The sequence below is a fragment of the Hyaena hyaena genome, unplaced genomic scaffold, assembly GCF_003009895.1.
Source record: "Hyaena hyaena isolate Hyena2069 unplaced genomic scaffold, ASM300989v1 scaffold_437, whole genome shotgun sequence".
Taxonomy (NCBI): Eukaryota; Metazoa; Chordata; class Mammalia; order Carnivora; family Hyaenidae; genus Hyaena; species Hyaena hyaena.
Genome location: NW_024081070.1, coordinates 1219841 through 1247389, shown reverse-complemented (window position 1 = coordinate 1247389; position 27549 = coordinate 1219841). Strand labels below are relative to the sequence as shown.

At 32.9% G+C, this 27549-nt stretch overlaps 1 protein-coding gene across 1 annotated transcript in view; it reads right to left on the bottom strand.

Annotated features, from left to right (window-relative positions):
• PCDH17 (protocadherin 17) overlaps positions 1–27549 on the bottom strand; it is a 99286-nt gene that overhangs the window by 62422 nt on the left and 9315 nt on the right. Inside the window, exons 2-3 of the mRNA XM_039253051.1 lie at positions 2200–2258; positions 1894–2066 (exon numbers count right to left, since the gene is read on the bottom strand). Coding sequence (XP_039108982.1) covers positions 1894–2066; positions 2200–2258 — 232 coding nt within the window. The remainder of the gene's footprint in view (positions 1–1893; positions 2067–2199; positions 2259–27549) is intronic.

Here is a 27549-nt window from a genome sequence, read left to right as displayed (position 1 = left end):
GGAAACTACTTGTTTTCCAGGAGACATTTGTATTAGCATTCTCAATCTTAGACTAGCAATTATTTTATGTGTAATATTATTTACAATATATACCAAATATATGTCCTTCCAAGAATAGTCACTTTTCTAGGGTATTATCTTCTAATATCAAGGGTGAAAAAACAGATTTTCAGTATAAATTGTATCTTTAGGGGTAAATAAAACCACTTCCTTTTTCTGTAGGGGTTCTTGCTTTTTCCCATCAAATATATTGCTTAGTTGGTGGATGAAAAGAATTTAAAGAGTTAATGTGAACAGCATATAAACTTTTTTGATTAACAAAGTTTCTCATGAAGGTATGATAATAAATGCAAACTCTTTATGCAGCTTTACAAGAATTAGCCAATGTATTATCCATCAATTACTTTATTACACACATAGATGAGTCTATGTTAGGTTCTGTATTCACATATCAGGATCCAACAACCTACTATTAAAATTTGCCTAAGAAATTCAAATATTATAATATGACATGGTCCACACACATCAAGCTCATTTAAGTAAACATTCAAATTTGTAGGAACTATGAAAAAGTTATAAATATTAAAATACCTTTTGTTGTAAATAATTTAAAACACAATATTGCATTATTAGACGGAAAGTTGCTATGGTGTATGTGGCAGTTATTACTTATCAAAAGAAGGCTTTTGGGGAGCCCAACCTTAAAATAAATTCAGCATAATTATATTCAGTGCAGAAATATAAATACATGTTATACTGAACATACGTATTTATTTCTGTATTGAATTTACCTGTGTGTGAATGTGTTTATATTAAAATTCATTTTAATTTTATAGAAATTAATGAGCATTCTATCTATTGATGTATATGTGATGTGTCAGTCTTCACGTGTCAGGCAAAAGCTCACTTTCTATGAATCAATAAGCAATAAGTGATTAGAAGAATAAATGACTGTGTTCACATAGTTTAAATGTAGTTTCTCCCTAAAAAACTGAAAAAATAAATATTAGATATATTTAAATAGTATTAGTTTGTAAACTAGTACTAACTAATATAACATATATTTGCAATTCTGAAATCTGATTTATACAACAGTTCTTTTCATTTTTTATAATTACACATAAAAACCTGTTCACAGTGTCTAAGTTTTCTACATCAGACTAGCTTAATTCTCTTTGGGTGAATCATTCGCAAATATTTCATTGTGCTTGAAACAACTAAAACATCAAAACTAATAAAAAGGCATATCAAATTAATAAATTGAAGATAGACTCTTAGAAAACATTGGCATTTATTAAGAAGTGTTTCTTTTTTATCTCTATTGCGGTAAACAAGTACATGTTTATTCTACACCCATGCAGATTTAGATGTAAATCAAAAAAAGGAGTCAAAATCTGGCTTTGCTCTAATTTAACTCTTGAAAAACCTAGTTTGAGGCTACAATGCACACTAAAAATAAACAAATGCTGCTAAGAGCTATAAAATTTCAATCAGGTTTTCATTTTACCTAAACGTGGGGAATTTACTAAATTTGATCTTGTACGTTAGTATATTAGGATGTGCATATCTAGCTAACATATACCCTATTCTCTTTGCTAATAAAACACAAAATGGGAATGGTTGGGAAATGTCTGTAAAGATAAGAACGATCTGATGACTTTGGTCAAATTCTTTTAAGAAGGTTACAGACTAATACCCATGGTCTTCCTTTTTCTGTTGTTACTGAGGTATTGAATAGTTGCCTTCTGTCTGGGACAAGCTTAGGATTTGCTGTTTCTTTTGATATATTATCAATGGTCCATTCCACCGTGATAAACTGCAACTCTAGTACTAATAGGTTTATAATGATTGCTTAAGCTTTACACTTCTTAAGCATTGGAAGGCTTCACTCACCTTGTTCAAGTGGTTGGCTTTTAGTTGAAGTAGTTTTCATCTTGAGTGCCTCCCTAACAGACATGTCACAGCAGGAGCCTTTGTTAGTGTCTTGGTCACTGTCAGCCTGATCACTGTCCCCGTGCCCACTGTCTCTCAGGCTGGCTCTTTCTGGGTCCTTAAACGTGGAGCTACTGAAATACATATAAAGAAAAAGAAGAGAAAGTGTTGTCTCTACGAGTCTGAATCTGAAGTGTAGTCTCTTGCAAAGCAATTTTGACACGAATGCAAATGGGGAAGCCGAGAAAGTTATTTAATAGGCCTTACCTTTGAACAAACTGCTGCCTGCTGCCCATGTAATTGGGCTCTGCGGGAAAATTGTCTGTCTGCGAAAGAGAAGGAAAAAAATACGTATAGTTGTACACTGGACAAATCTCCTGCAGAGCAACAAGATTTCCTAGTGGAAAAATGATTAATAATTCAAAAATTCCCTTAATCTTCAGATTTGTACATTTTAATTAAATTGGAAATTGCTGACATGTAATTATGTACTCAGAACAATTAAATGATTCCGGTCCACAAATTACCTGTTAAAGTAAACAATGAGCCTGTCATAACTGGCATTCTCTGTTACTGCCAGGATGGATAGCCCTGCCTGTGTTGTTTCATTACCTAGATATTAAGATTGAACATTTGTGGGAGGAGCGGAAAAATGACCTAATTTCTCCATATTAAAAGTGTGAATTATTTAAGAATACTCATTTTTAAACATAATTACATCATCTGCTGGGATTCTACGCCCTCCTTGATGTAGTATCACAGAAAGTCATCCACTCCTCAAGAGATACAGGGACTTTCCTTCAAATTTTGCCAATAACCATTACAAGCATGGCACATATGGCGGAGCTCATCTCTATAATTCATTCTCATCTACATTCCTATTATGGCATTGAGCTCAAGCTATACAGGGGAAAGGGGTATTACTGCTGGTTATTGAAAGCAAAGTGAAATAAAATAAGAAATAAAACGTCACTTAAAATATGGAGAGAAAAGACATTGAGAGACCAGGCTTGTGTTTGTGGTTGTTTTTACTGCTTCCAAACTGATGTGGAGGCCTGCCAAAAAGAACTGAATTCTCCTTGTATCATGGAACAGAGTCTTTTGGGAGAAAGAGACTAGATCTTTCATGGATCTCCCTATACTGTACATTCATACACATCACTTCTTCTTGCAGCTGACTCAGCGACAAAGGCTCTCCTGTTTTCAGCATCACTTCATATCACGCCATTGTGCCCTGAAGCAGCTATGGATTCGTACAAGATCACCCAGCAGGCAAGTATCGGTGACACAGGAGCATGGGATTCATGAAGCGGAGGGCCCAAGGTAAGGCTTGATGTTGTGCAATGTGTTTTCCATATAAATAAAGCTAAATTAAATTAACAGTACTCTTTTTTCTTTTTTCTTCCCATGAAATAATTGTAATTATGCAGCTTTTTGGAACTAGTTATTATTGGGGAAAAAAGGATACTTTAAGAGTAATAGCTTAAAGTACTAAGTTTCACTGTCTGTTAAAGCTTGGGGACAGAAAATACCCTCATAAATTTCGGAATCCATAATCTTTTGTCATTGTGGCTCAAATGTGCTTTATCAAAATGCAAAGATGAAGATAAACCAGATCAAAGGATTCCTCATTCCTAGTCCGCTTTAACTAGTAGTTGGTAGCAGACGCTTTTCATTAACATGTTTTATTAGTTTTTTGGTTCTGTGAAGCACGTGAATTTTGGTTTCCATGATGGCAAACTATCAGTTTTGAAGGGTGACGATCTTCTAGTAGAAATAATAGTAGAAAACAACCAGGGCAAAACTGTTTGCAACAGAGTTTTACCAATTTGTAAAACTACAATGACTTAGAAACTCCACATTTTAACTTAATAAAATCAAGTTCGTCTTTTGCATTAGTGAAAAACATGTATGCAACCCTTTATCAGTGTCAGTTAAAGACTAAACCATGAGTATATTGGAACACTTCAGAAAACCAGAATACTGGATATTAAGGAGAGAGTAAAATGTAAAATCAAAGTAGAAACTCTAGTTAGAAAATAGAAGTGCTATTGTAAGTAACCTTGTGAGCTTACTGCATTTAATTACGTGGAGCATCACAGGCTATAGATCCCTATTCAGTGAAACAAGGAAACACACTGGGAAACTTTCTTTCCATTGTTCTAATAGGGACAGTCTCTAAAAGTGTTTGCTTATTGTTAAAGTTCTAAACAGCTCTAATAAAATAAAAGACTAAGACTAAGAAATAGAATATATTTTCCCACTGAATGAAGAGCTATTTTTAAATTCTGTGTGTTCACGGGCACACGTGTGCATGTCTGTTTACATGTATGTCTGTTTGCATGTATGCATCAGAGTGTTTGATGAACACTGAGCGATGGTGTTGCTACCAAATGTTATTCTGATGAAAACAGAACAACGAGAGGAAGTCATAAGAGAAGGGATCGTAGGAGGGAAAGAAAGAAGAGAAAAACAAAATGACGGAGAAAGGTGAACGAAAAATAGAAAGGAGAAAGAGCGAAACAAAAAGATATATATATGCCGGAGGAGGAATGAGGGTGGAGAGAGGTAAAAAAGAATATAAAAAAGAAAAAGAGAAAGAAGCTTGGTTTATTATGGTAGAATTTCACAAAATACAATTGTTAAAAATCTGCAACCTTAGCAGCAGCAGAGTATCAGAGGTGTACTAATAATGCCTGCATCTATCCATTAAATAGGTAGAAGCTTGAAAGATTGTATGTGTGTGTTTATAATTACCATAATGAAATAGCCATTTGGCCTTTAACAAACATATAACTAACTCACTATAAAAACCACACTGGTTTTAATATAGAAAATAACATTTTCATTATCTAGGCTCCAAGGGTGTCAGAAAACTCATTTAAAATAATCTGAATGTAAAATAACTATATTTGCATAGGAAAATGAAAATAGACCCAAAACAAAAGCCATATGTACCACAGCATCATTTAATTTAGAAATAGAAGGGCTTTAGGATAATTCCTGATAATGAACTCTAAAAATTTAGTTCTACTGTGCACATCTATAAATCTTAACTTTTAAGTCTAAGAAGAAAGTAAAATTTGAGGTCAGATACTTGTAGCTTTGTAGGTCTCAGCTGAGTTATTAAACATAAATATTTATATCTTTGAAAACCTTACATACAAACTAATCATACACACTTAATGTTTTCCCTTCAAATTCAACTGGAATGCAGGGACTTTGAACTATTACTTTTAAAACATATAATTTGTTTATTATTTTGTAAAAGTACTTGGATTTGGTGGGTAGTTACAGAAAAATTCCAAAAATGGCACTTTAAAAACTTTAGAATGTGATCATCTTTTTAATTTATTTCAGTCAGGAATACAAATACAAAATTTTGGCCATTTTGTACTGATTATTTGCTCATAACAAAACAGATCTAAACTATCTTATAAAACTGAGTCCATTCTCCTAGTTTGATTTTTTTGTTTCTTGTTTTTTTGTTTGATGAACATGAAAATTGACGATTCTTAACTGTTCTTTGTACTGAAAACACAAATAAGCAAGTAATCAATTAAACAAACACACAAAGCAGATAAGTCTGTGTGATATGAAGGTTTCTTTGATTATTTGCCTTTATGCATTTCTCCAAGAGTACTCAGCAAATTGTAGTCAATTTATAAATGACATTCAAAATCAGAATTTTTGTCAAGAGTATTCAATAATAAACTATTTCTGAAATATATCAGAAGATATATTTATACATTCCATAATTTGCTCCTTCTATTATAACTCAAGAAAACAAATCATGATTTAAATGTAAGCATCCTTGAGAAAAACCAAAAAAAAAGCTCCTACTGAAACTGAACCATGTTGGCTTAATTTGGGTAAGGTTTTTATTTGTTGAAGTAGATTAACTTGCTATGACCACTTACTTGTGCCTAAAGAAGTTGAGTTGAGTTGAAAGTGGATAGTAAAAGGAGTCAAATAGATTATTTTTTTATTACTAATATAGTAAAAATAACAATTTTTAATATACATCAATCATTTGAGAAAAGTCAACATATATTAATGATAAAAATTATCAGCAAATCAGAATAGAAGGAAACTTCTTCAACTGTACGAACAGCATCTACAAAAAAGCATGTATAACTAATGTTATATTCACCAGTGAAAGATTGACAATTTTCACCTTCACTTTCACCACTTTTATTCACTACTATGCTGAAAGACTCATTAAGTTCAATAAGGCAAAATAAATAAGACAAATTTAAAAGGAAGGGGAAATTTCTCAGGTACTATATTCACAGAAAATATTACTTTTTAGGAAAATAAAAAGGAATAAAAAAACAAACTGGAAACAAAACTTCTTAGAACCAGTAAGTAAGTTAAGGTTGCCATATTCAAGGTCATCACACAAGAATCAATTATGTTTCAATATTCTAGCAACAAGCTATTGAAAACCTAATGTTCAAAAGGAATATATTTATCATAGTTCCCTAAGAAACAAATGCTTAGCAATAAATATTTTAAATGACAAATTCAGAATATATATCCTGAAAATTACAAAAATTGATGAAATAAATCAAAGAAGGTCTAATTAGATGAAGAAGTATATTGTGCTTATGGAGTGGAAGACTCAACATGGTAAAGATGTCAATGTTCCTTAAATAATCTATACATGTGATATTATAATGTTCGCATTTACTGCATGATTTTCCGTAAATATAGACAAAGATTCTAAAATATATAATGAAAAGCAAGGGGACTATAATAGCCAAAATCATTTTGAAAAAGAAGAATAAAGTTGAGGAGATCATGCTATCTATTTTAAGAGTTATTATGAAGCTGCACTAATCAAGACAGTGTAGTACTGTAGACAGAAAAGACACATAGATCAATAGAACAGAGAAGACTGTCCATAAGTAGCCCAAAGAAATATGGCCAATTGATTTTTGACAAAGTTGCAAAAGGCAATTTGATAGATAATTCAATAGAAATGAACCTTAAACTACACATCTCTCTCTATATATACATATACATATACTTATACATATACATATACGTATGTATGTGTATATATATAGTCAAAATGGATCACACATCTAAATGTAAATGTAAAACTGTAAAACTGTATAAGAAAACCTAGCAGGAAACCTTTGTGACTTGGCATTAGGCTGAGTTTGTAGACATGATATACCAAAAGCATAATCCATAGTAAAAAAAAAAAAAAAGCCAGACTGATGCAGCCATTTGGGATTTCCTTTAAAGAAATGTAAACTATATTCACACAAAGATTGGAAAGATTTGTACATAAATATTTACAGGAGCTCTCTTTACAAAACTGGAACCAGCCCATATATCTTTCAATAGGGGAGGAGATAAGCAGGCTGTGGTGCATGCATACAATGGAAAACTATTTAGTGATTAAAAAAACAACACGCTAATGATGTAACAACTTAGATGCACCTCAAAAGCATTTTGGTGAGTGAAAGAAGGCAGTCTCAAAAAATTGCACACTGTATGATTCCATTTATAAAACTTCTCAAAAAAGCAAAAAGGAAAAACCATGATGACAAAGAAGAGATCAGTGGATGGCAAGGTTTAAAACTGACTATGGAGCTATAGCATAAAGAAGCTTTTCAGCTTCAGAACTGTTTAGTATCCTGATTGTGGTGGTGGTTTCATGAAGCATTTATATGTACATGATTAAAAATACATGGAACTCTACACTCAAAAAAAAAAAAAGGTTCATTACTATATACTAACAAAAAGTAATTCTAAAATTAAATCTAAGGTGATATCTGCCTATCATATATGCTGAAGATCCTTCCACCTCACACAGAATTATAAAACTACCAGCTCTTTTATTAAGTATCTTCAATAGAGTGTTTCTGAATTTTGTCTTTTAAAATTATACAGAGCCAACTTTTAAAACCTATGTAGAAATTCCATATTCATTTGGACAGGCTACAAATGGATTCAGGATATAAAGATCTATTTGGCCACACTAGCAAACCCAAGCAACAGCTCTATAAGACAGTCACCTTAATATGAATTATTTAGCTAAATTTTCATTTCTTTCAAATATGTTTTTCTTGTGTGCAGTTCCCAGTTACCCAGCCATAACATAAATACTTTAAATGAAGTTTGCAGACAGCCTTTATTGCAAAGGAACAGCCTTTTTTTTTTTTTTTTTTTTTTAAGTAGGCCCCACACCCAGCATGGAGCTTGAACTCATGACCTTGAGATCAAGAGTTGCATCTACCTACTAAGCCAGCTAGGGCCCCCAACAAAGGAATGACTTTTTATTTCAATGCAGAAAACAAACATGGTATATTGTGAAGAATAGGGATTCATCCTCCGAAATGGTGAGTTTTGTTTTTGTGGGTTTTTTTTTAGAAAATACCTTGTATATTGATTCTATATTTGGAAGTGAACAGAATATCTTCATAAAGACTCTAAACACATTTAATATGAAATGATTAGCATCTAAGATGTACCAAAGTGTACGCAAAATATCTTCAAAATAATTTTACAACTTTGGTGGTAAAATCAGGATGCACTATTTAAAAGGTGTAGTTTTATATCTTACATGAGATAATATATGGAAATTTCTTAGTTATCTAATACAATTCCCATTATAAATTTACATGTTTTAAGTCCTGAGTGCAGCACTGTAATAATCATGAAATAATGATAACTGGAGAAAAGTCCGAGCAATTTTAAAACAATATTTGGATTTCTAGAAAATGAGATAACTATGGATGAGAAAAATAAAGATGTCATCATTTTGAGTCTCACTTCTAATTTCTAAGAAAGAAAATATCAGAATACTATTTTTCAAAAGTAACCCTGCAAAAGGAAAGAGAAAAATAATTCAAACATTAGGAACGTGGATTGTACAGTTAGTCTTCCCCATCATAGATGCTATTTCAGTAAATGCTGGAATTCAATCTGTGATTAATTCAATCGCTACTTGATAAATATATACAGAATACCTTGGTGCTAATTTGCCAGTATTCTCTTATATTTCCCATTATAAACTCATGGGGCAGTCAGGAAATTTCCTATGGAGAGAGCAATTTTTGACAAAACAAACAGCTCTCGCATTTCCAGAATCAGTGGTGTGGAAACATAGGAGGCAGTGCTTTATAAACTGCTGGCATCCTTGCTATCCTTTTACCTTTCTATGTCTGTTTCTTTATCAGAAAGGAGACCTTTGAGACAGAGGCTCAGCAGGTAAATTCATTCCACAAACATATGTTTAGCTCAGACCTTCGGCAATATAAAAAAAAAAAAAATCCAGCATTCAACAATATAAAATTCATAGTATCTGAGATCCAATCAAGAATTATAAGGTCTGCAACAAGTTAAGAAAATATAATCCATGGCTAGGAGAAAAATCAATTATGAAAAAGATGATGGAATTCACCAACAAGAATTTTAAATATTAGAATATTAAAAATATGGTCAAGAACATAAAAGCAGGACTCTGAGAGTAAGTGTTCCTTAAAATTTGAGCCCTAAGTACCTCCCTTGTATTGTCTCATCTTGGGCCTGAAGGAGAGAAGTAGATGATATAGAAAGACCCAATTGGGACTTCTAAAAAGTGAAAACTACAACATTTGAAATTAAAAATACACTGAATACGAATGACAGCAGATTAGACATTGAGGAAGAAAAGACACAGCATTAAAAATAATTTTTTTAGTGTTTATTTATTTTGAGAGAGAGAGAAAGAGAGAGCAGGGGAGGGCAGAGAGGAGACAGAATCCAAAGCAGGCTCCAGGCTCCGAGCTGTCAGCACAGAGCTGGACGCGGGGCTCGAACTCACAAACCATGAGATCATGACCAGAGCTGAAGTCAGATGCTTAACGGACTGAGCCACCCAGGTGCCCCAAAAACATGCAGCATTTTGTACCAGGTTGTAAAAGCATTTGCCTCGGGGTGCTTGGGTGGCTTAGTCGGTTAAGCGTCCAACTTCACCTCAGGTCATGATCTCACAGTTCATGGGTTTGAGCCCTGCGTGCAGGCTCTGTGCTGAAAGCCAGCTCAGATCCTGGAGCCTGTCCTAAGATTCTGTATCTCCCTCTCTTTCTGACCCTCCCCTGCTCGTGCTCTCTCTCTCTCTCTCTCAAAAAATAAATAAAACATTTAAAATCTTTTTAAAAATAAAAAAATAAAAGCATTTGACTCAATAATTATACATATTATATATAATATATTATTATATACTTGATAATATGTATTATATGTAATATTATATATATTACTAAATTTATACTTTGTGTTTATCTGTATAAGTTTTACATATTTGTGTCAACACTGTCTTTATAAATTTGTAATATACTAGTAAGTACATGTATGTTGAATACAAGCATACTCTCCCAAAGATTGCAATACAAATATGAAGAAGCTTTTAATTCTAGAGGTATTGATTTAGAATAGGAATTGTTAAAGAAAACCATACTTTGACTCTTTGAAGGCATTATTAAGAGAGAACTTCTCACATACAAATCTGGGGTTGGGGTTGTAGTTATGGTATTGAATCATTTCGTTACAGCTTCAGGTATAATAAGATGATAATGTTTTCCTCATGCAGGGGCTCAGGGGAGTGGAACTTTGAAACTTTTTTTAAATTAGGGACATACGTTTGAGTGCATACATTGATGCTATTGGGTTGAAAACAAAGCCAGACAAGTTGAACTTTTCCCTTAATTCAAAGGCACTGCTTTTCACATTGATAGTAAGCATTCTCTTTGCAGCAGACTGAACACAAGGGAGTGTTAAGAGGTGAATAATTCACTTTAAGCCTTTTCATACCGACATTGCTTCTGATAGCTTTGCCTTCAACAGAATATATGGTGTGGTTCTTTCTACATTGCTGAAGTAGGCAACAGCATTTTAATCCACCACTTATAAAGTTATCTGACAGCATCTATGGCTTTGGAATTTTCAAAGTGCATGAGGTATGGCAATAACTGTATTTATCAATGATTTTCAAAATAATACATTTTATACAAGTATAGTGTGGTCGACATTCGTGTTTTGCTACTAAAGGCATAATAAAAACATGAGGAATTCGTACCACATTTAGCAAAAGCTAGCATTACTTTAAATTAAAAATGAGAGAGCATAAACAGCCACATCCTGTAAGCAAGCATTTTGAGTCTACTGCTCAATTAGGATGACTTAGATGATTTTGTTTTTTAAAGTAATGAGGTTGTATATTAAAACCTCTTGTTCATGTTAACTCTTTCATAAACAACACTTATAATTTTCATAATAACTTGTGTGCCAGAGTTTAATTATGTAATTTATGAATCTTAAAGAAAATCAGCTTTGATAAGAAAGAGGAATATTGAGATAATCAAAAGGTAAGAGGAGTGCTATTTGTTATCTATAAAAGCACACAAAATAGAAAATGCTACACATTCTCTTTTTATACTTGCTGAAGGTTGGAGTCCAGAGGACACCTAGGTGCCACTGAGTGCTAGGTGTGCTTTCTCTCTGGCAATCTCATAGAGTCTTAGGGGAAAAAATTGAAACTTTGAGTTGCTGACTTTCACACCTCCAGCTAATCCACTCTCTTCTGTAAGGTCAGTCCCTCTATCTCAACCCTAGCTTATACCAATCTTTTTGTTTTCTTCCAGTGGGGGTAGGAGTGGGGAGAGTTGGGAGTTCTATTCTTTTCTGATTGGTTGGTTGGTTGGTTGGTTGGTGGCTTGGTTGGCTGATTTTGGCTATCTCTTAGCCAGATATGTTGTTTAGAAGACTCTCCTCTTCTTCCTCCTATAGTGCTCTTCTTCTCTCTCTATCAAGAATATGGAAGGTTTATTCCACTGGAGGGAATACCTAAAACTGGATTCTTTGCAATTGGGTCTCCAAACTAAGAACTCAAAGGTATATGTAGCCAATGAAAATTCATTAGAAGTCTGAACTTCTAGAACTCTGACATATGAAGAGAAAAAGAGAAAAGGGAGGGAGACAAATTGGTGACTCAGTATTTTATTTATTATCACTATGAATGCAAGATACATATCCTTAAACTTTTATTTTATTCATGTTAAAGAACTTGCTAATAAGTAAAAGGAATTTTTTTATAAATTAATTTATTTAGATTCAAGCCAGTTTTCAGTCTAGTTTATTTAGCTAATATGGACATGTTCTCAAACCATACTGCACTGAATCTAAGTTTATGGAAATAGTATCAATGTGTACTTTCTGTGTTTGGAGGCTTGGAGTATGCTGTCCCATTTTAGGATCCACGAAACAGTTATTGATATTTGTTATTCTTTCTTCTCAGTTGCTCTAGGACACATAGTAATATTACAGTCTACATTCTTTTTTAACAGAGAAAACTGACAGCTAACTAACTTTCATAAAGTTACCCTTCATATACACAACTCACTGCACAACAATGTACTTACTGGAAACTGCCAGGACCAGTCAGTATCTGTACTATCTCTCCAAGAAATAGAGAAAAATCAGGATCCATCCCCAAATTTTCAGAAATAAATTAATGATAAATTAATGTAACTTGACTTGAAATGCTTTTAAAAATTACCATTACTCCCGAAGCAAAAATAGTACTACTACCGCCCTTACCAAGAAGACAACTCGCTTAAAGAGTAGGCACTTTTACCTTTCTATATTGTGTGTTAAATTATTTGAATATGCTGAACATTATACATAACTCCAATAACTAGATTTTTTTTTCCTTTGCCCAATAACATTAAAAGTTAATAATGGCCATGTATTATCAAATAGTCTAATGCATGCAGTAGGCTTAACTGTATGATTACTTACCATCGTGATAGTCATATAAATTGTCAAAATAGGCACTTCTGAACACTTACCTTTTAAAGTGCAAAAGAAATTCAAGGTATTACATTTAGCCAATCATTCCAGAAAATTTCCCAAAGAAACAAATAACTAATTTAAAAGGTATAAATAATTTAAATAACTAACTTAAAAATCAAACTGTATGTCTGTTACCCGTTTCATCAGTTTATTTTTTCCAAAGTACGCTAAAATTTAAAACATTATGGATACAATGATTTTGGTTTACACAGTTCACCAGTCTTCCTCCTCCAAATATTACATTGTTGATCAGAAGATTAAGCCAATTATTAGTCAAATAGTAGGTTACATTTTGCAAAGAAAGAAAAAAAAATATCAGCAAGATCAGGTTTCTGTCTGATTTTGCATCTCCCTTTCAAGTCATCACCTGTACAGGTGCATTCCAGTTCCTAATAGTATAAAAAAAAAAAAAAAATCGGAGGAATTCAAGGTGAAATTGAATGATGCAATACTTTTCTCATTTTTTCTTTCCCCTAACACTTTAATAGAGAATTTTTAACTCTTTATAAAAGGAAGGTTTTTTAAGTTTATTTATTTATTTTTGAGAGAGAGAAAGAGAGCACGCATTATAAGCAGGGGAGGGGCAGAAAGAGAGGGAGAACACAGAATTCACAGTACACTCCAGGCCCTGCACGGTTAGCACAGAGCCCAACACAGGACTGGAACTCACAGACTGCGAGATCATGACCTGAGCCGAAGTCTGATGTAATCAACTGAGCCACCCAGGTGCCCTGAGAATTTTTAACTCTTTAGAAGAAACAATTCATGCAACCAGTCAACGAATTAATTTATTTTACAATAATAGTAAATACTTTGGGGGAAGTCTGTGACCCTGGTCTTTCTCCAGGGTTTCAAAGGTAATTCGCTAACCCCTTCCAAAACAACAAAAGTTATATACAAATGTAAATTTTCAGGGGGGCCACTGGGTTGGTTAAACATCTGACTCTTGATTTTGGCTCAGGTCATGACCTCAGGATTTGGGAGATTAAGCCCTGTGTCGACAGGAGACTGCATGGGATTCTCTCTCTCCCTTGCTCCTCAAAATAAATAAATAAGCTTTAAATTTTCAAAAAAAATAAACTGTATTCAGGGGGGGATGGCCATAGAGGAGGACACTTATGGGGATGAGCACTGAGTGTTATGTGGAAACTAATTTGACAATAAACTATTTGTAAAATATATATATATATAAATAAAATAAAATAAAATAAAATAAAATATTATTACTATAAAAAATAAATAAACTGTATTCAAAAAACAAAAAGAGTAGGGTGAGAGTACAATTATGAAAATTTAGGAGATAATATAAAGGGAATTTGGATGATCTGCCCTCAGAAATGACTATTACAAAGTAAAAGGCATTCCTAAATTTGAAGAAAAAAATTAACTATTAATCAAATTCATGAGTATTAGATTAGTAGAATATTTATCATTTTTCCCTCTGAAATACAGGAATAAGTATCACATTCAAAATGTATGATTCAATGGAAAGAGTCTATTTTAGGTTGGCGTTCATACCTGAAATTAAAATAAAGCTAAGTGTCTTTACTAACGTTAACAGATTTTTAATTAAACATTAGCACAAAATGAAATGAAATATCTCTACTCTTTATCAGACTGACACTTAATACCTAATTCAAGTATCCCCAGCTTTCTTTGCTTGGAGACTTCCATTCTAAGAATTTTTCTCCTCTGGTAAAAGCAGCAGGCTTACTCAGACAAACATTTCATGAGATAATAAGCCTGCATTCTTCCATATCTAGTTCTGAAATAACAGACAAATATCTTGTTCTTGTTAGAGGATATTTATAATTTACATGGTACAGGTTTTGTTTTGTTTTCTTTTACAAATACACAAATGGAAAGAAATTAAGAAATGTTAATGGTTAATAACGGCTAACAAAATGGTTAGTGAACCCTGGCCCACTATCTGTTTTTGGAAATCAAGTTCTATAGGAACTCAGCCATGTCCTTTCATTTATATGTTGTCGATTGCTGTTTTCATGCTTCAATGACAGAGCTGAGTTGTTGTGACAGAAACTATATGGCCCACAAACCCTAAAATATTTATTATCTGACCCTTAATAGAAAAAGTTACAGGCTCCTGGCTTATGAAAACTAAGTCTCAATTCTTAATGTTACAATTAAAATTTTTAGTCTACTTACTCCTGTAGATAAAATACTAATGAGGTATTTGAGGTATTTTCACATATACACTATGTTTAATTAGGTCATAGTTTAGGGGGGAAAAAAACACAAGTCATTTTCATCTTCTGTGGGACGCACTTCTCTCCCAGAGTATGCATTTGGAAGATGCCTGATTGAAAACCTGTTCATATTTTTTAAGTGGATTTCAGTGTTAGGTGATTTGTAGCATGTTTATATTCAATTCCAAACTACTTAAAACTGTGGAAACAGTACCATCATGGGAACACCTGAAAACAAAATGTACTTAGACACATTAAGTTTCCTGAAGTGTATTGCAAGTTCTTCTCGAGTGTACTTAGAGTAAGAGTAAGTAAACTGTTCTTTCCCAGAGAAAAGAATTATTACATTCTTGGTCCTTTGTCTCCTGTTCTTCCTTACATATGTTACAGGGTGATTCGTCACTGTTCCTCAACCTCCCCAAATCTAAACTTCCTTTCAACTTTACCAGCTGGAACTGTTATAATTATTTTTATTTTATGGGTGGAGAAACTGAGGCCTGTGGAATTTATGAAATGCTAGCTGGAGGTTCCTATATGAGTAAGCAATAGGAACAAGTTTCTTCTGACTCAAAATTTTGCACTCTTTCAAATAAAAAACCTGAAAGTACTGTATGATCCATGTCCCTTTTGAGAGTATTGTGCTTTGCTTTCTAGACTATTTATCACTGTCTGATGTATTTTACAGATTTATTACTTTCATTCTAATAATGCTTGTTAATCAATGCTCCCTACAGAGTTCTGATACCAGGTCACACCCCTCTCAATGGCTTTGTTCCTGCAATTGTTCAGCTCTGAATCATATTAAACACAGATGAAAGCAATGTGGTCTACTGGACAGCTTTGATTCAAATAAAAGAACCAAAGCCCGACCTATGATCAGTTCCGAGAATCCTGGTATTGCTTCTGGAGTTTCCGAAATCTGGAAATATTATCACTCTATAGGACCAGCTGACAGAACCTCTTGAAGCTACTTACTGGCTATCAATTTGAAAGACCTTGTGGTAATGTGTGATATGTACATAGGTCCCAGGAGAGACGTGAAGCTTAATATATGGAGGCCTTAAAGAATTCTTTTCCAAATTGACTTGCATTCTAGGAACTAAACTGCACTAACTCAAAGTAGTAATTATTCATGCTATAAGATGTTTTCATACTCCATCAATACCTCCATACGAATACATGCCAAACATGATATCCCAACTGGTATAGGAACAAAGACCCTAAACTCCGAGTCAGATGACATTAATTTTCTATTCCTAGCTAGCTGTATATATGTGAGTAATATTTCTGTGCTTCAATTTTCTCACATGAAAAGAAGTGTAAATGAAATCAGATGTTATCATATGTCTCTAACTTTCTGGTATTCATTGGCCTGTAACGGTTCTTTTCTGGAAACTTCTCTTCAGTTTCTACCTGGGGTGAGCTTTACTTCCACAAGTTCTTTCTGAATAAAAAGCATGGTTCTTAAGTAAGACTTAATATCTTTCCACTTCAGAGTTTACTTTGATAGTTTAAGAAGTTTAAAATATCTGGAAATTATTTTTATGCAAGACACTCTATCAAAAATTGGTCACTTTTAAAAATGTCTATTTAACATTTAAAACTAGGGCTCCAGGGTGGCTCAGTCAGTTGGGAGTCTGACTCTTCATTTCAGCTCAGATCATGATCTCAGCGTTTGCGATTTCGAGCCCCAAATCAGACTGCACGCTATTAATGCAGAGCCTGGTTGGGATTCACTCTTTCTGCCTCTTCCCTGCATTTATTCTCTCTCTCTCTCTCTCCTCAACTCAAAATAAATAAATAACCTTTAAGAAAAAACATTTAGAACAAAGTGACCAATCCTGGTTTAGAGAGGTCAAAATTGAAATTTGGAATAAAATAAATTAGCATTCTAGTAAAATTACTTTTTTATAATCATAAGTATCTGGAATAAAGTTATACTCTTGAATAATTGCTAACATATAATATTGTTTTTATGGAAAATATGTCTGCATATCAATATCCTAACTGCTTCCATGTTTTACTTAATTTGCTGTTAACAATGATAATCATATGTTGATATTTATTCAAAATTTAGAATTGATCATATCCTTTATATGCATAATCATATTTCATCTTTAATTCTTATGACAACTTTATGAACAGCAAATATTATTACACATAATAAGAAAACAGAAAAAAAATAAGGCTAAGCATCTTTCTCTGGACAGGAAAGTATTAAAAAAACAAAACAAAAACAACGAAGAACCCTGGGAATTGAATCTCAATGTAAAGAATCAAACTGTGAATCAGGGGGGATCTGATTAAATGAATTATCCATTAATTGGCCTAGAATTCCATCATTGTTAAGATAATATGAAACTACACTGCTGACATGGAATGATGTCTATCTATGATATATTTATGTTTTTAGGCAAAAATCTAGTTGTATGTCCTGCATGTGTTTGCCCATTACAGCATGGGAAAATAGACAAGTTTACAATCCCTTATTCTAAACCCTTGCATTCAGGCATGTTTTGTAATCCCTAAGTCTTTCATATTTCAGAATGACATTTTGTTGTACATGTTCTATATTACCCATCCCGGCAGAGACTGGTACAATACCTCAAATTTAAACATATTAGTATTTCCTCAGTTAAAAAAAAATGTTGATATTAACACTAAGTGGAACAAGTAAAGATTAAAAATAATCTTAAATCAGTTCAAGTCTGAGTTCTTTGAATTTGTATTTAGACAAGGGATTGTGGATCTGAACAACAAAAGATTAGCAATAACTATCTCTGAATACTAAATTATAGGCAATTTTAAGTTTTTAAATGCAACCTTCTCTATTTTCAGTCCATAAACATGTAATGAGTTCTTACTATACACCAGGTGCTGTTTTAGGTATGGTTTTTTAGTAGAAGTTTTGCAGTAAAAATCCTCTTAAAATTAGGAAAAAATATAGTCATTTAGCTTTGGAAAAAAACAGGACAGAAAAAAAACTCAAAGACACATATTCGGGACTGAAAACCTGAAGTTATTTTAAATGCAAAAACGTGGATCTTCTTGCATTGAAGAGTTTTATAATAGTTGCTGCTATTCCTGAGAGTAAAATCTCTTATAGGGAAACTATTGACTTGGTAAAAATCAAATAGGAAAGGAGTAACTGGCCCTGCAGTCAAATGTAGCCATTTCATCCCTGGAGGCTGACTACAAATTCCCAGTTCAATGTTAGAGTAGTTGAAATCCAAAAGGCAATAGACTAGCAGTGCCTGACTCTCAGCTTCACAGGTCCAGAGGCACAGTCTCAGTGGAGTAGCTTTATCTTTAGGATATCTGTCATGGAGCCAAAAATTCAAGAGTCCAAAAATCTCATATATTTACATTTCAATTGTCCTTGAAAAACTCTTCTTTAAGCATCACTTAATTCTAGGTTTAAAAAAATATTAAACGTCCTTCTTATATGTGCATTACACAGATTTTTGTATGAATATGAAACATAAAGTAGATCATTTGTCCCCAAAAGAAGTGAAAAAGTGGAAGAAATCTTCTCGTTGCTGAGAGCCTGCTTTCTCCTTCCTTCTTTTGAAAAATGGAATCAGGTTGTCATACATAGTTTGAAAAATAGGTTTTTCCTCTCTGTGAAGGAGCATGAGTTTATTCAAGCAGAGTTAGGTAATTTATAAAAGCATAGATTTAATATAAAAAAGACAAAGTATAAAACTCTTCCTGTAGTCTAATATGATTTAAGGTTTCTGATACCCCCCTTTTTTTTTTGAGAGGACAGAACATAACAATATGAAATGGTGCACCTAGTAGCACAGTGCATAAATAGCTCAAGCTGAAAGTGTAACAATAAAGTCTCCGTCTATTTTTGCAGAACCAATAAATAAGCATAATGAAAATCATGACACATTATTACATTACTCTGTGTTGCCTCTATTCATTAAAAAAAAAAGATGAGTGCATTTAAAATAATTTCATATGAAATCTGGCCATGTGTAGCAACATGGATGGACCTTGAGGGTGTTATGCTTAGCGAATTAAGTCAGGCAGAGAAGGACAAATATCATATGTTTGCACGTATAGGAGGATTAGGAGGAACTTGACGGAGGAACAAGGGGGAGAAGAAGGGCGGAAATGGTGGGGGAAAGGGAGAGAGGCAAACCATGAGAGACTCTTGAATGCTGACAAAAACTGAGGACGGGGGGGGGGGGGGGGGGGGGGGGATGGGCATGGAGGAGGGCACTTTGGGGATAAGCACTGAGTGTTATGTAGAAACTAATTTGACAATAAACTATTTGTAAAAAAAATAAATAAATAAAATAAAATAATTTCATATGTCAAATGACAGTAAGCCTTCCAATTGAGATGATGTTGAAAGGAATATTCATAAAGGGCAGAGGCATGGTCTTATGTGACTTATATCAAGATTACAGTAGAAGCATGAAGAATCTGAGAAACAACTACTTCATTCAACATGATAGTAGCATGGGAGCCCAGTTACATCATTCACCTGCTCTATGTGTGCTTTACTATTATGAAGTCAATAAAACACACATTAAAAAGCTTTAGAAAAGACTTCCCTGTCAATTAGCCCTTGGACGGATTCTACTTTTTCTGTTTCCCTTTTGATTTAATATACTAGATTATATTAGCAGCACTGGCTTGTAAACAAGGAAGATCTGAATCCTATTAATGGAGTTACACTGCCAAAATAATCAGCTTCATACTTAACAAGTTTCCAAGTATTTGGAAAAGCTGTGAAATGGGATTATAAGGTTAAGCTGTGTACATCTGGCTCGCCACCATATAAATATTTCAGAAACTTGATCTCATAGGCTGAAGAAACACCTGTCTAATCATGACTCTTTTCCAAGTTACATGAACCCTGGTGAGCAGAGCAGTACACAAAGGCTGACATGAAATGATGATTGATTTACATACTGTATTTCTTGTGTTAGACATTTAATTTTGTCATATATTACCCTTCTGAGTGAGGACATAAGAAATATTTGGGGAAGATTCTGTGGTAGCACACTTACGTTGCCAAGAGAGAGTGAAGGGGAGCAAAATTTTTTAAATTCAGGATAACCACCTGAAATACTATATATTGCTTTTTTTCTTATGCCATGGTATGTAATTTTAGCATAATTGGATGTTGTAAGTATAAATGTAGTATAATTTGGACCCAGAGAATAATTGATGACAGGCAGGAGATCGTGCATAAAATAACAGTAAAAAGTTCAGCAGTCCCTCCAGTTAATTGAAATCTTAATGAATTTGAACAACAGTTATTTTAACTAGATCGAGGATTAAATAACTATGCTGACTCTTTGTCATATATACACCAGCCATTAGACCTGATTTTATTTTTTTCTAAATTTTGTTCAAATACATAATTGGGTTAAAAATGTACCAAATATGGCTCTTATCAAATTAACGTCAAATGTCCAACTTAAAAACATAGATTTTGAAACTGTGGTCCAAAATGGCAGCTAAAGGTCAATGAATCAAATTTCCAATTATATTTCCTGGGAGCAGATGGGTGCAATGAAACCTAATGATTGAATTTTAAATGCTTTCATGCACCTTTTATCTGTTTCCCAACATGTTGATTCTACCTTAATGCTCTAACAAGATAATAGGTTTATTACAATTAACCAACTGAAATGATATCTCCATTTTCCAATTATTTATATCATATTACCTGGGGATATTGAATCAGAGCTCCTTTCCTTTCCCACCCTTAGTGCCTTTCCATCACAATCCTACACTTATACCAAACAAAATCCAAACTCTAATGTCATTAAATAACAGATGTGTCCTGGGAGATTTGATTTCTCCAGTTAAATGATAAGTGCTTAAAATGAAGCCCAAGTTCACTGAGGCTCAATGAGAAATTTGTAATGAAAATAATTATAAGGTTTTTTGTTGAATAAGTTTAACTATAAATTTCCTTTTCTTATGTTATGAACAGATACATTAGTCTATTTCTCTGACCTGCATAAGCATAAATATAAAAAGAAGGTTTATCAAGAGGTTAAAACATTAAACGGTCTAGGAGCACCTGCCTGGCTCAGTCGGTAGAGCATTCTATTCTTTTTTTTTTTTTTTTAATATTTTTTATTTATTTCTAGGAGAGAGAGAGAGAGACAGCGTGAGCAGGGGAGGGTCAGAGAGAGAGGGAGATACAGACTCTGAAATTGTAGAGCATTCTATTCTTGATCTTGGGGTCATGAATTGAAGCCCCACGTCAGGCAGAGTTTACTTTAAAAACAAATAAATGTTTTATTTTCAGGAATGGTAAATGGAGGATTTTGTATCTGCTATATCTCAAGAGAGCACATTTTTTTCACAAAGACCAAAAAGAAGGAATATGGAAAGGTTTACTTTATTATTTTTATAAAAAAGAAAACCATTATTTTATCTTAAATACTTTTTCATGTTTATTTATTTAATTTGCATGAGAGAGAGATAGAGTGAACAGGAGAGGAACAGAGAGAAAGAGAATGAGAGAATTCCAAGCAGGCTCCGTGCCATCAGCAGAGCCTGATCTGGGGCTCAAACCCCCAAACTGTGAGATCATGACCTGAGCAGAAATCAAGAGTCTGGCACTCAATGCACTGAGTCACTCAGGTGCCTCCAATATTTTATTTTTTAAAATCCAGAATAAAGGCAATCCAAGAAGCTTTTTATTTTAATAAAAGTTTCTCATTTATTAAAAGGATTTTAATAATGCTAAACATAATAGTATTGAATCCAATCCCTTTCAAATTCAACCCATTCCTATATTGCTCCACTGTAGGAATCAACTATAGGCACCTCAGGTCTGAATACATATATCCCAGTTCTTTAAAAATATTTACATTCGTGGTAAATATACAAGGTTCTTAAGGTATCCCTGTAAAAACATATTTTCAGAATGGATATCTTAGAAAAGAGACCAGATGGCAAGAATAATAAGAAGAGAATCTGAACAAGTCAGTGTATGACATATGTAATAATTCCCTTCTTTTTATTTCAAATTATATGTTTTGATGATACTTTCTAAATATTCAATCAACTGTTTGAAATTTTTAAACAAACGATATATGTTTTCAGATTATATGGTTTTGTGTGAAGACTAACATAAACAGTTGAAACATGGTATATCTGTAGCACATTCACATTTTACCAACATTGTGTAGAAGTCACATTTCTAGTAGTTTCTAAGCTGTGTTCTTTAAAAGAAAGCATGTATGATGGTTCAAGAAAAAATGCAAAGAAACAAAAGAAACAAGTGAAATTAACAGAAATTATGGACTATGACAGGCCCAGTTTCCCATCTACTGAGAGAATATCTGCCCCTAGTACTCAGACTTCTTTTAGGGTCAAGACAGCAAGACCCAGACTGGCATCCAATCAGGAGAGAGCAGCACACACTGTCGCTACACCTTCTTTCCCCAACATGCCCAATATTCCAGAGTAAATTTACAGATGGGCTAAAACTATAATGTTTGGATAATTGTGGATATAAATGTCCCCCTTGAGAACTTATTATTTGTTGGTGTATCTTAAATGATATATAACACTATAATTTCTCAGAAAGTCTTTCTCTTGTTTTTGAATGGTAATCAACAATCAATTTAAACTTTTTAAATTTCCTTTCTATTATTTTTTTTTCTTTCATTTTGTATCCCAACTTCATGGCATGTGGAGATAATTAAACTTTTAATATGGTTTGAAAGCTCATTCTGCTTGAAGGCTTTATTCTATCAAACCTCCTTATTGTTTGATAAAGATTTTGCAATTAAAGTTTAAAATTCAGATAAATAGCAATTAAGTCCTAGAACAGATTAAAAGTAGTAAATTATTTTAATTAAGAGCTTTTAAAATTATTTTGTTATTTATTAACTGAGTTGATGATGGTGGATTGAACAACTCTGCAGGTTCCAGATGTATTTTAAATGACCATACTGACATGGGTAGCATACTGTTTACATGAATGCTTAGCTTATGTTTCCTCAATATGTGCATAAGGATTTCATACCACCTACATGAAATAGATTCTGAGATTTTTGAGAAAAAGTTTGGAGTTGTGTTATTATTTTTATATACATTGATAATTGACTATGGTGATTTTCTTTTTGCAATATCAGATGTCAAATGGTGTGTACTAAAATGATTAAGTATTAAAATCATATATAAACAAATACAAATACATGTAATCTCCAAATTACTATTTATGGTTTATCTATAATTTCATTTCATTAAAAATGTCATGTAGAAAAAAGAATTACATTAGTTCCTTAATAATTTCCTAGACCTGTGTGATTCTTAGAGCCTTAACAAAGAGACATAAAATTGGAATTATGTGGTTTTAATACTTTTTAGGCACTTCAAGGAATAGGACAAAAGATCAAAGATATGGCCCTACCAACAGTATTTGCTCTTGATATACAGAATATAAATGCATTTATATATATGTGTGTCTTAGATAGATAGATAGATAGATATAAACAAATTCAGTGAAAACTTGATGCTCATAATTGTGAACCTAGACCATCTGTTTTTTTCCATGAACTTGTAACACTATCAATAGAATTGTTTAAGAGTTTTCATTGTACTTATTAAAAAGGTAACAAGTATAAATAAAAATTATCTAAAACATGCCAGCTTCAAATAAATTGTTTCCCAGCATGTTTATATAATATCTTAAACTTTGATCTACCTAATTTCTAGGTGTGAATCTAAACTCCAGCTCATAACTGACTAGTGATTATAGGATTACAAAGACTGCATATTTTTAAGTGCTTACCATGTATTAGAAACCATGTTAGGTTCTCCCAAGTACAGAGACAAGCAAAATGTATATGGTCTCTGTCCTCCAATATTTTGCTATTTAAGCTGCTCTGTGATAAATCACCTCTGCTAATAGAGAGTTATAACACTGATCCAGAGTTTTAAAACCGTCGAGACTTACTAATATTCATCATTTTGTGTGTAGATCAATTAGATCTTTATAGGAACAAAGTTTACATACCACAACCAAAGAGGGAATGAATAGAAATAGGTAGGGTATTAAATCTCCTGTTAGTCTTCCAGTTTCTCTTATACTTTAAGTAGCTTTAGGATCAAGCATAGAAGAAAAAAATTTTCATTGACTTCTGCTGATTACATATTACTTTATAGTTCAAAAGACTGTGCCTCTCTTTTTACTTCCCAATCTGTCCTGCTTTCTCCAACACGGCCAAATGGACTTACTACCATTTACTTCCAACTTAACCAGCCAACAGAGGAGTGTGATGGAAAATACTATCTACCCCTTTGCTTAAACATTACATATCAGCTTTTCACCTAAGGCAAAATTTAACGGCTGACTTGTGGATCTTTATTTCTGGAGATTTACTATGGAAACACTGACATAACCTTTAACCAGAGCAAACAGAGCCACTCTAATAAGCAGGCAACACCAAACCTAAAAATGCAGGAGGAACAGAAAGATCCTGGCAGGAATTAATCTGCCATTTTCACACATCTGCCCGAGGGAGGTATTGTAATTGCAAAAATTTACTCTAAGACTGCTGACACTCCTAGTAATTATGTTTCTTTTTTTTTTTTTAATAGAAATAGCCACAGGTGGTAACAAATTGGGTTTTGAGACGGGGAACTGGGCATGCATTCTAACCCAAATTACTATGTAATTGTCTTGATTATAAAAAAAATCGTAAAAAGTCTATTGCTCAAAATCAGAAAAAAAAAAATTCTCCTTAAATGCATTCACTGTCTTTTAGTTCTTTTAATTTCTCTCCACTAAGGCATATAGATTCATTTGTTGGTATTGGCACATCTGATATCAGGGCCACGCTGTAGAATAGGCTTTTGCCAATAACCCTTACAAATTCCTCTGAGTGGGATTTGTTTAATAGGATAGTTCACTTATTTCCTGGCTTATTATCACCTAGAGATAAATAGTATCTTTCCTAGAAGGTCAGGATCTGGAAACATAGCTAATAATTACTATTTTATCATGCATCTTCCAATGCTAAAAGTGCAAGGCTATAGACTTTTTATTTCAATCTATGTGTTGTATTAAAATGTTTGCTATTTTTTGACATACATATCCACACATACACACTCAATAATCTTCTATCTTACTCAACACCACTTCATGCATTAGCAACAACATATTATCATCGTTATTTAAAATTGCACACCAGGAATACCTTGTAAGAGTCAATTGTCAAGTGTATCACCAAACTTTCTTAACCAGAAAAGTCTGATTTAATCAACCAAGATTAAAATAAGATTAGCACTGGCTTAAAACAAAACAAAACAAAATTCATTAATGTAGCAGGAAGTCACGCAAAGCTTAAAATAATAATAAAAATAAAGTAATCAAGCATCTTGCCTTGAAATTATATAAAGGTAAGTTCCTATGTAATCTTTAATTCTATGTTAATGATAATAAAGATAAATGATTTCTCATTTATTTTTCATGACTTATAACTCCTGTTATTCACCTTCTTAATGCAATAAGTTGATTTGGGATAAACCATTTTGAAAGAAATGCAAAACTGCAAAACTGAAACAGAAAGCAAGGCTTTGTGCCCCGAATTGAAATCACAATAAAATTCACCAATATTTAGACAATATCCTGGTTTCTCTTGACAGAACCATGGAAATCAAAGCAAATTATTTTTAAGGTTGTGTGGAAAGTTTTTATGACAAATATTTCTATAAAGATGTATCATTAAGCAATTATCAGGTTTGAACTGAAAAATATCCCCTTTTGGAGCTAACTCCCTTTTCCCCCCAAATACTAAAAGATAATGTTTTTTTTCTCTTAGTAAATTTTGCTAAGATTTTAAGTATTTTATGTCTCAAACATTCTAATTTCTTATTGGCATCCCATCTACTGAAATGGAGATATTGGCAAGAAGCACATACTGGCCACTTTACACTCTGGTAAGATAATGCTTTGCATGGTAATCATAGGTGAATTTTTTGTATAAGTATCAGTTTTGCATATGGAATTGCTCTGGTTAAACAGCAAAAAACTATTGAATAGTCAATCATAAAACAATCTCAGTATATTCTTGTAAAATATACTGTGTGAAAAATAAAATGAACGGCTTTAAGCAAAGGCATTTATACAGGGGCCAGTGAATTGAAACGAAGAATATCTTGAAGGTAAAAACTATCATTTCAAAACTGATGTTAGTGTTCATACTGCAAATAAATATTTAAGAATGTACCTAAGACATTGATAGTGTAAAACTGGGCTATAGAAATAAGAAGGACATTAAACCACTGTAACCATTTCTGCCCACGATAAAATACCTGTTGCATTTCTATTTTATAAAAGCAAGCTTTGGAATTTAGGAAACATGTGGATATTTCAACTTGACTTTATTCAATTTGAGGGCATGGAAAGTCTAGGTATAATTGTAATCTAATCATCACTCAGCAGTAATTATTAGAGATTCAGAAAGAAATACTGTAAAGAGGTATATCAATTGATGACTTATGTGTAAATTACATTTTTAAAAGTCATCGCCAAACAAAGCTGAAGAAAAATGTATCTAAAGAATAATACTTATTACAAAGAATTTCTTTAGGGGTGCCTGGGTTAAGCGTCTGACTCTTGATTTTGGCTCAGGTCATTACCTCATGGCTGCGTTTGTGATATTAAGCCCAGCGTTGGGCTCCATGCTGATAGCTTTGGGCTTGCTTGAGATCATCTCTCTCCCTCTCTACCCCTCCCCAACTTGTTCTCTCTCTTTCTCTCTCTCTCTTTCTTTCTCTCTCTCTCTCTCAAAATAAATAAATAAAAACTTTACAAAATAGTCACATTGTAAGTTGAATCTGTTATGTAAAAAATATACATATATATGTCATCAAAACTTTTGATGTATATAAATTCATTATCTACATTATGTATTAATATAATTTACAAACATGTAACCAATGTCTCTTAAAAACAGTATATATCTACAAAACATTTCCAAAGGTATACCTTTGAAAACTTGAAATAGAGTTTCAATGCTCTCACTTTCAAATTCTACAAAGGCTGCTTTTAGCTGATAAAGAGAGTAAACAAGAAGTTGTCCTTTATATAGTCCGTTTAATGTGTTCCACTATTTAAAAATCAATCAAAACCATTACAAGTTTAAAAAACAATAAATATTGTTCAGACAGGCTTACATGAGTATTTTTATCTGTACCTTGCCCGTTTTGCATCTAACATAAATATGGTTCTGGACTATACTACTGAATAGAAACATAAAGAAAAGAACATAAGTGTTTAAATATTTCAAAATGACTAAAAATGCATTTTAATACCATTAAATTATTTTAATATATTCCATTCCTCTAATCAAACCAAAGTCTATTTATGTAGATTAGTTACATCTGAAGTCTCATTTATCCAACCTGTATTTATCCTTTGATCACAAAGCTTGTTAACTTAAATGGTTTTTTATTGTTATGATTCATTTTCCCATAATTATGCTGTTTAACTGCCTTATTTTTTGAATAAATATATGCAAACGTGCCAATCATATTCAGCACAGTTATGCTAGATGCTCAATGA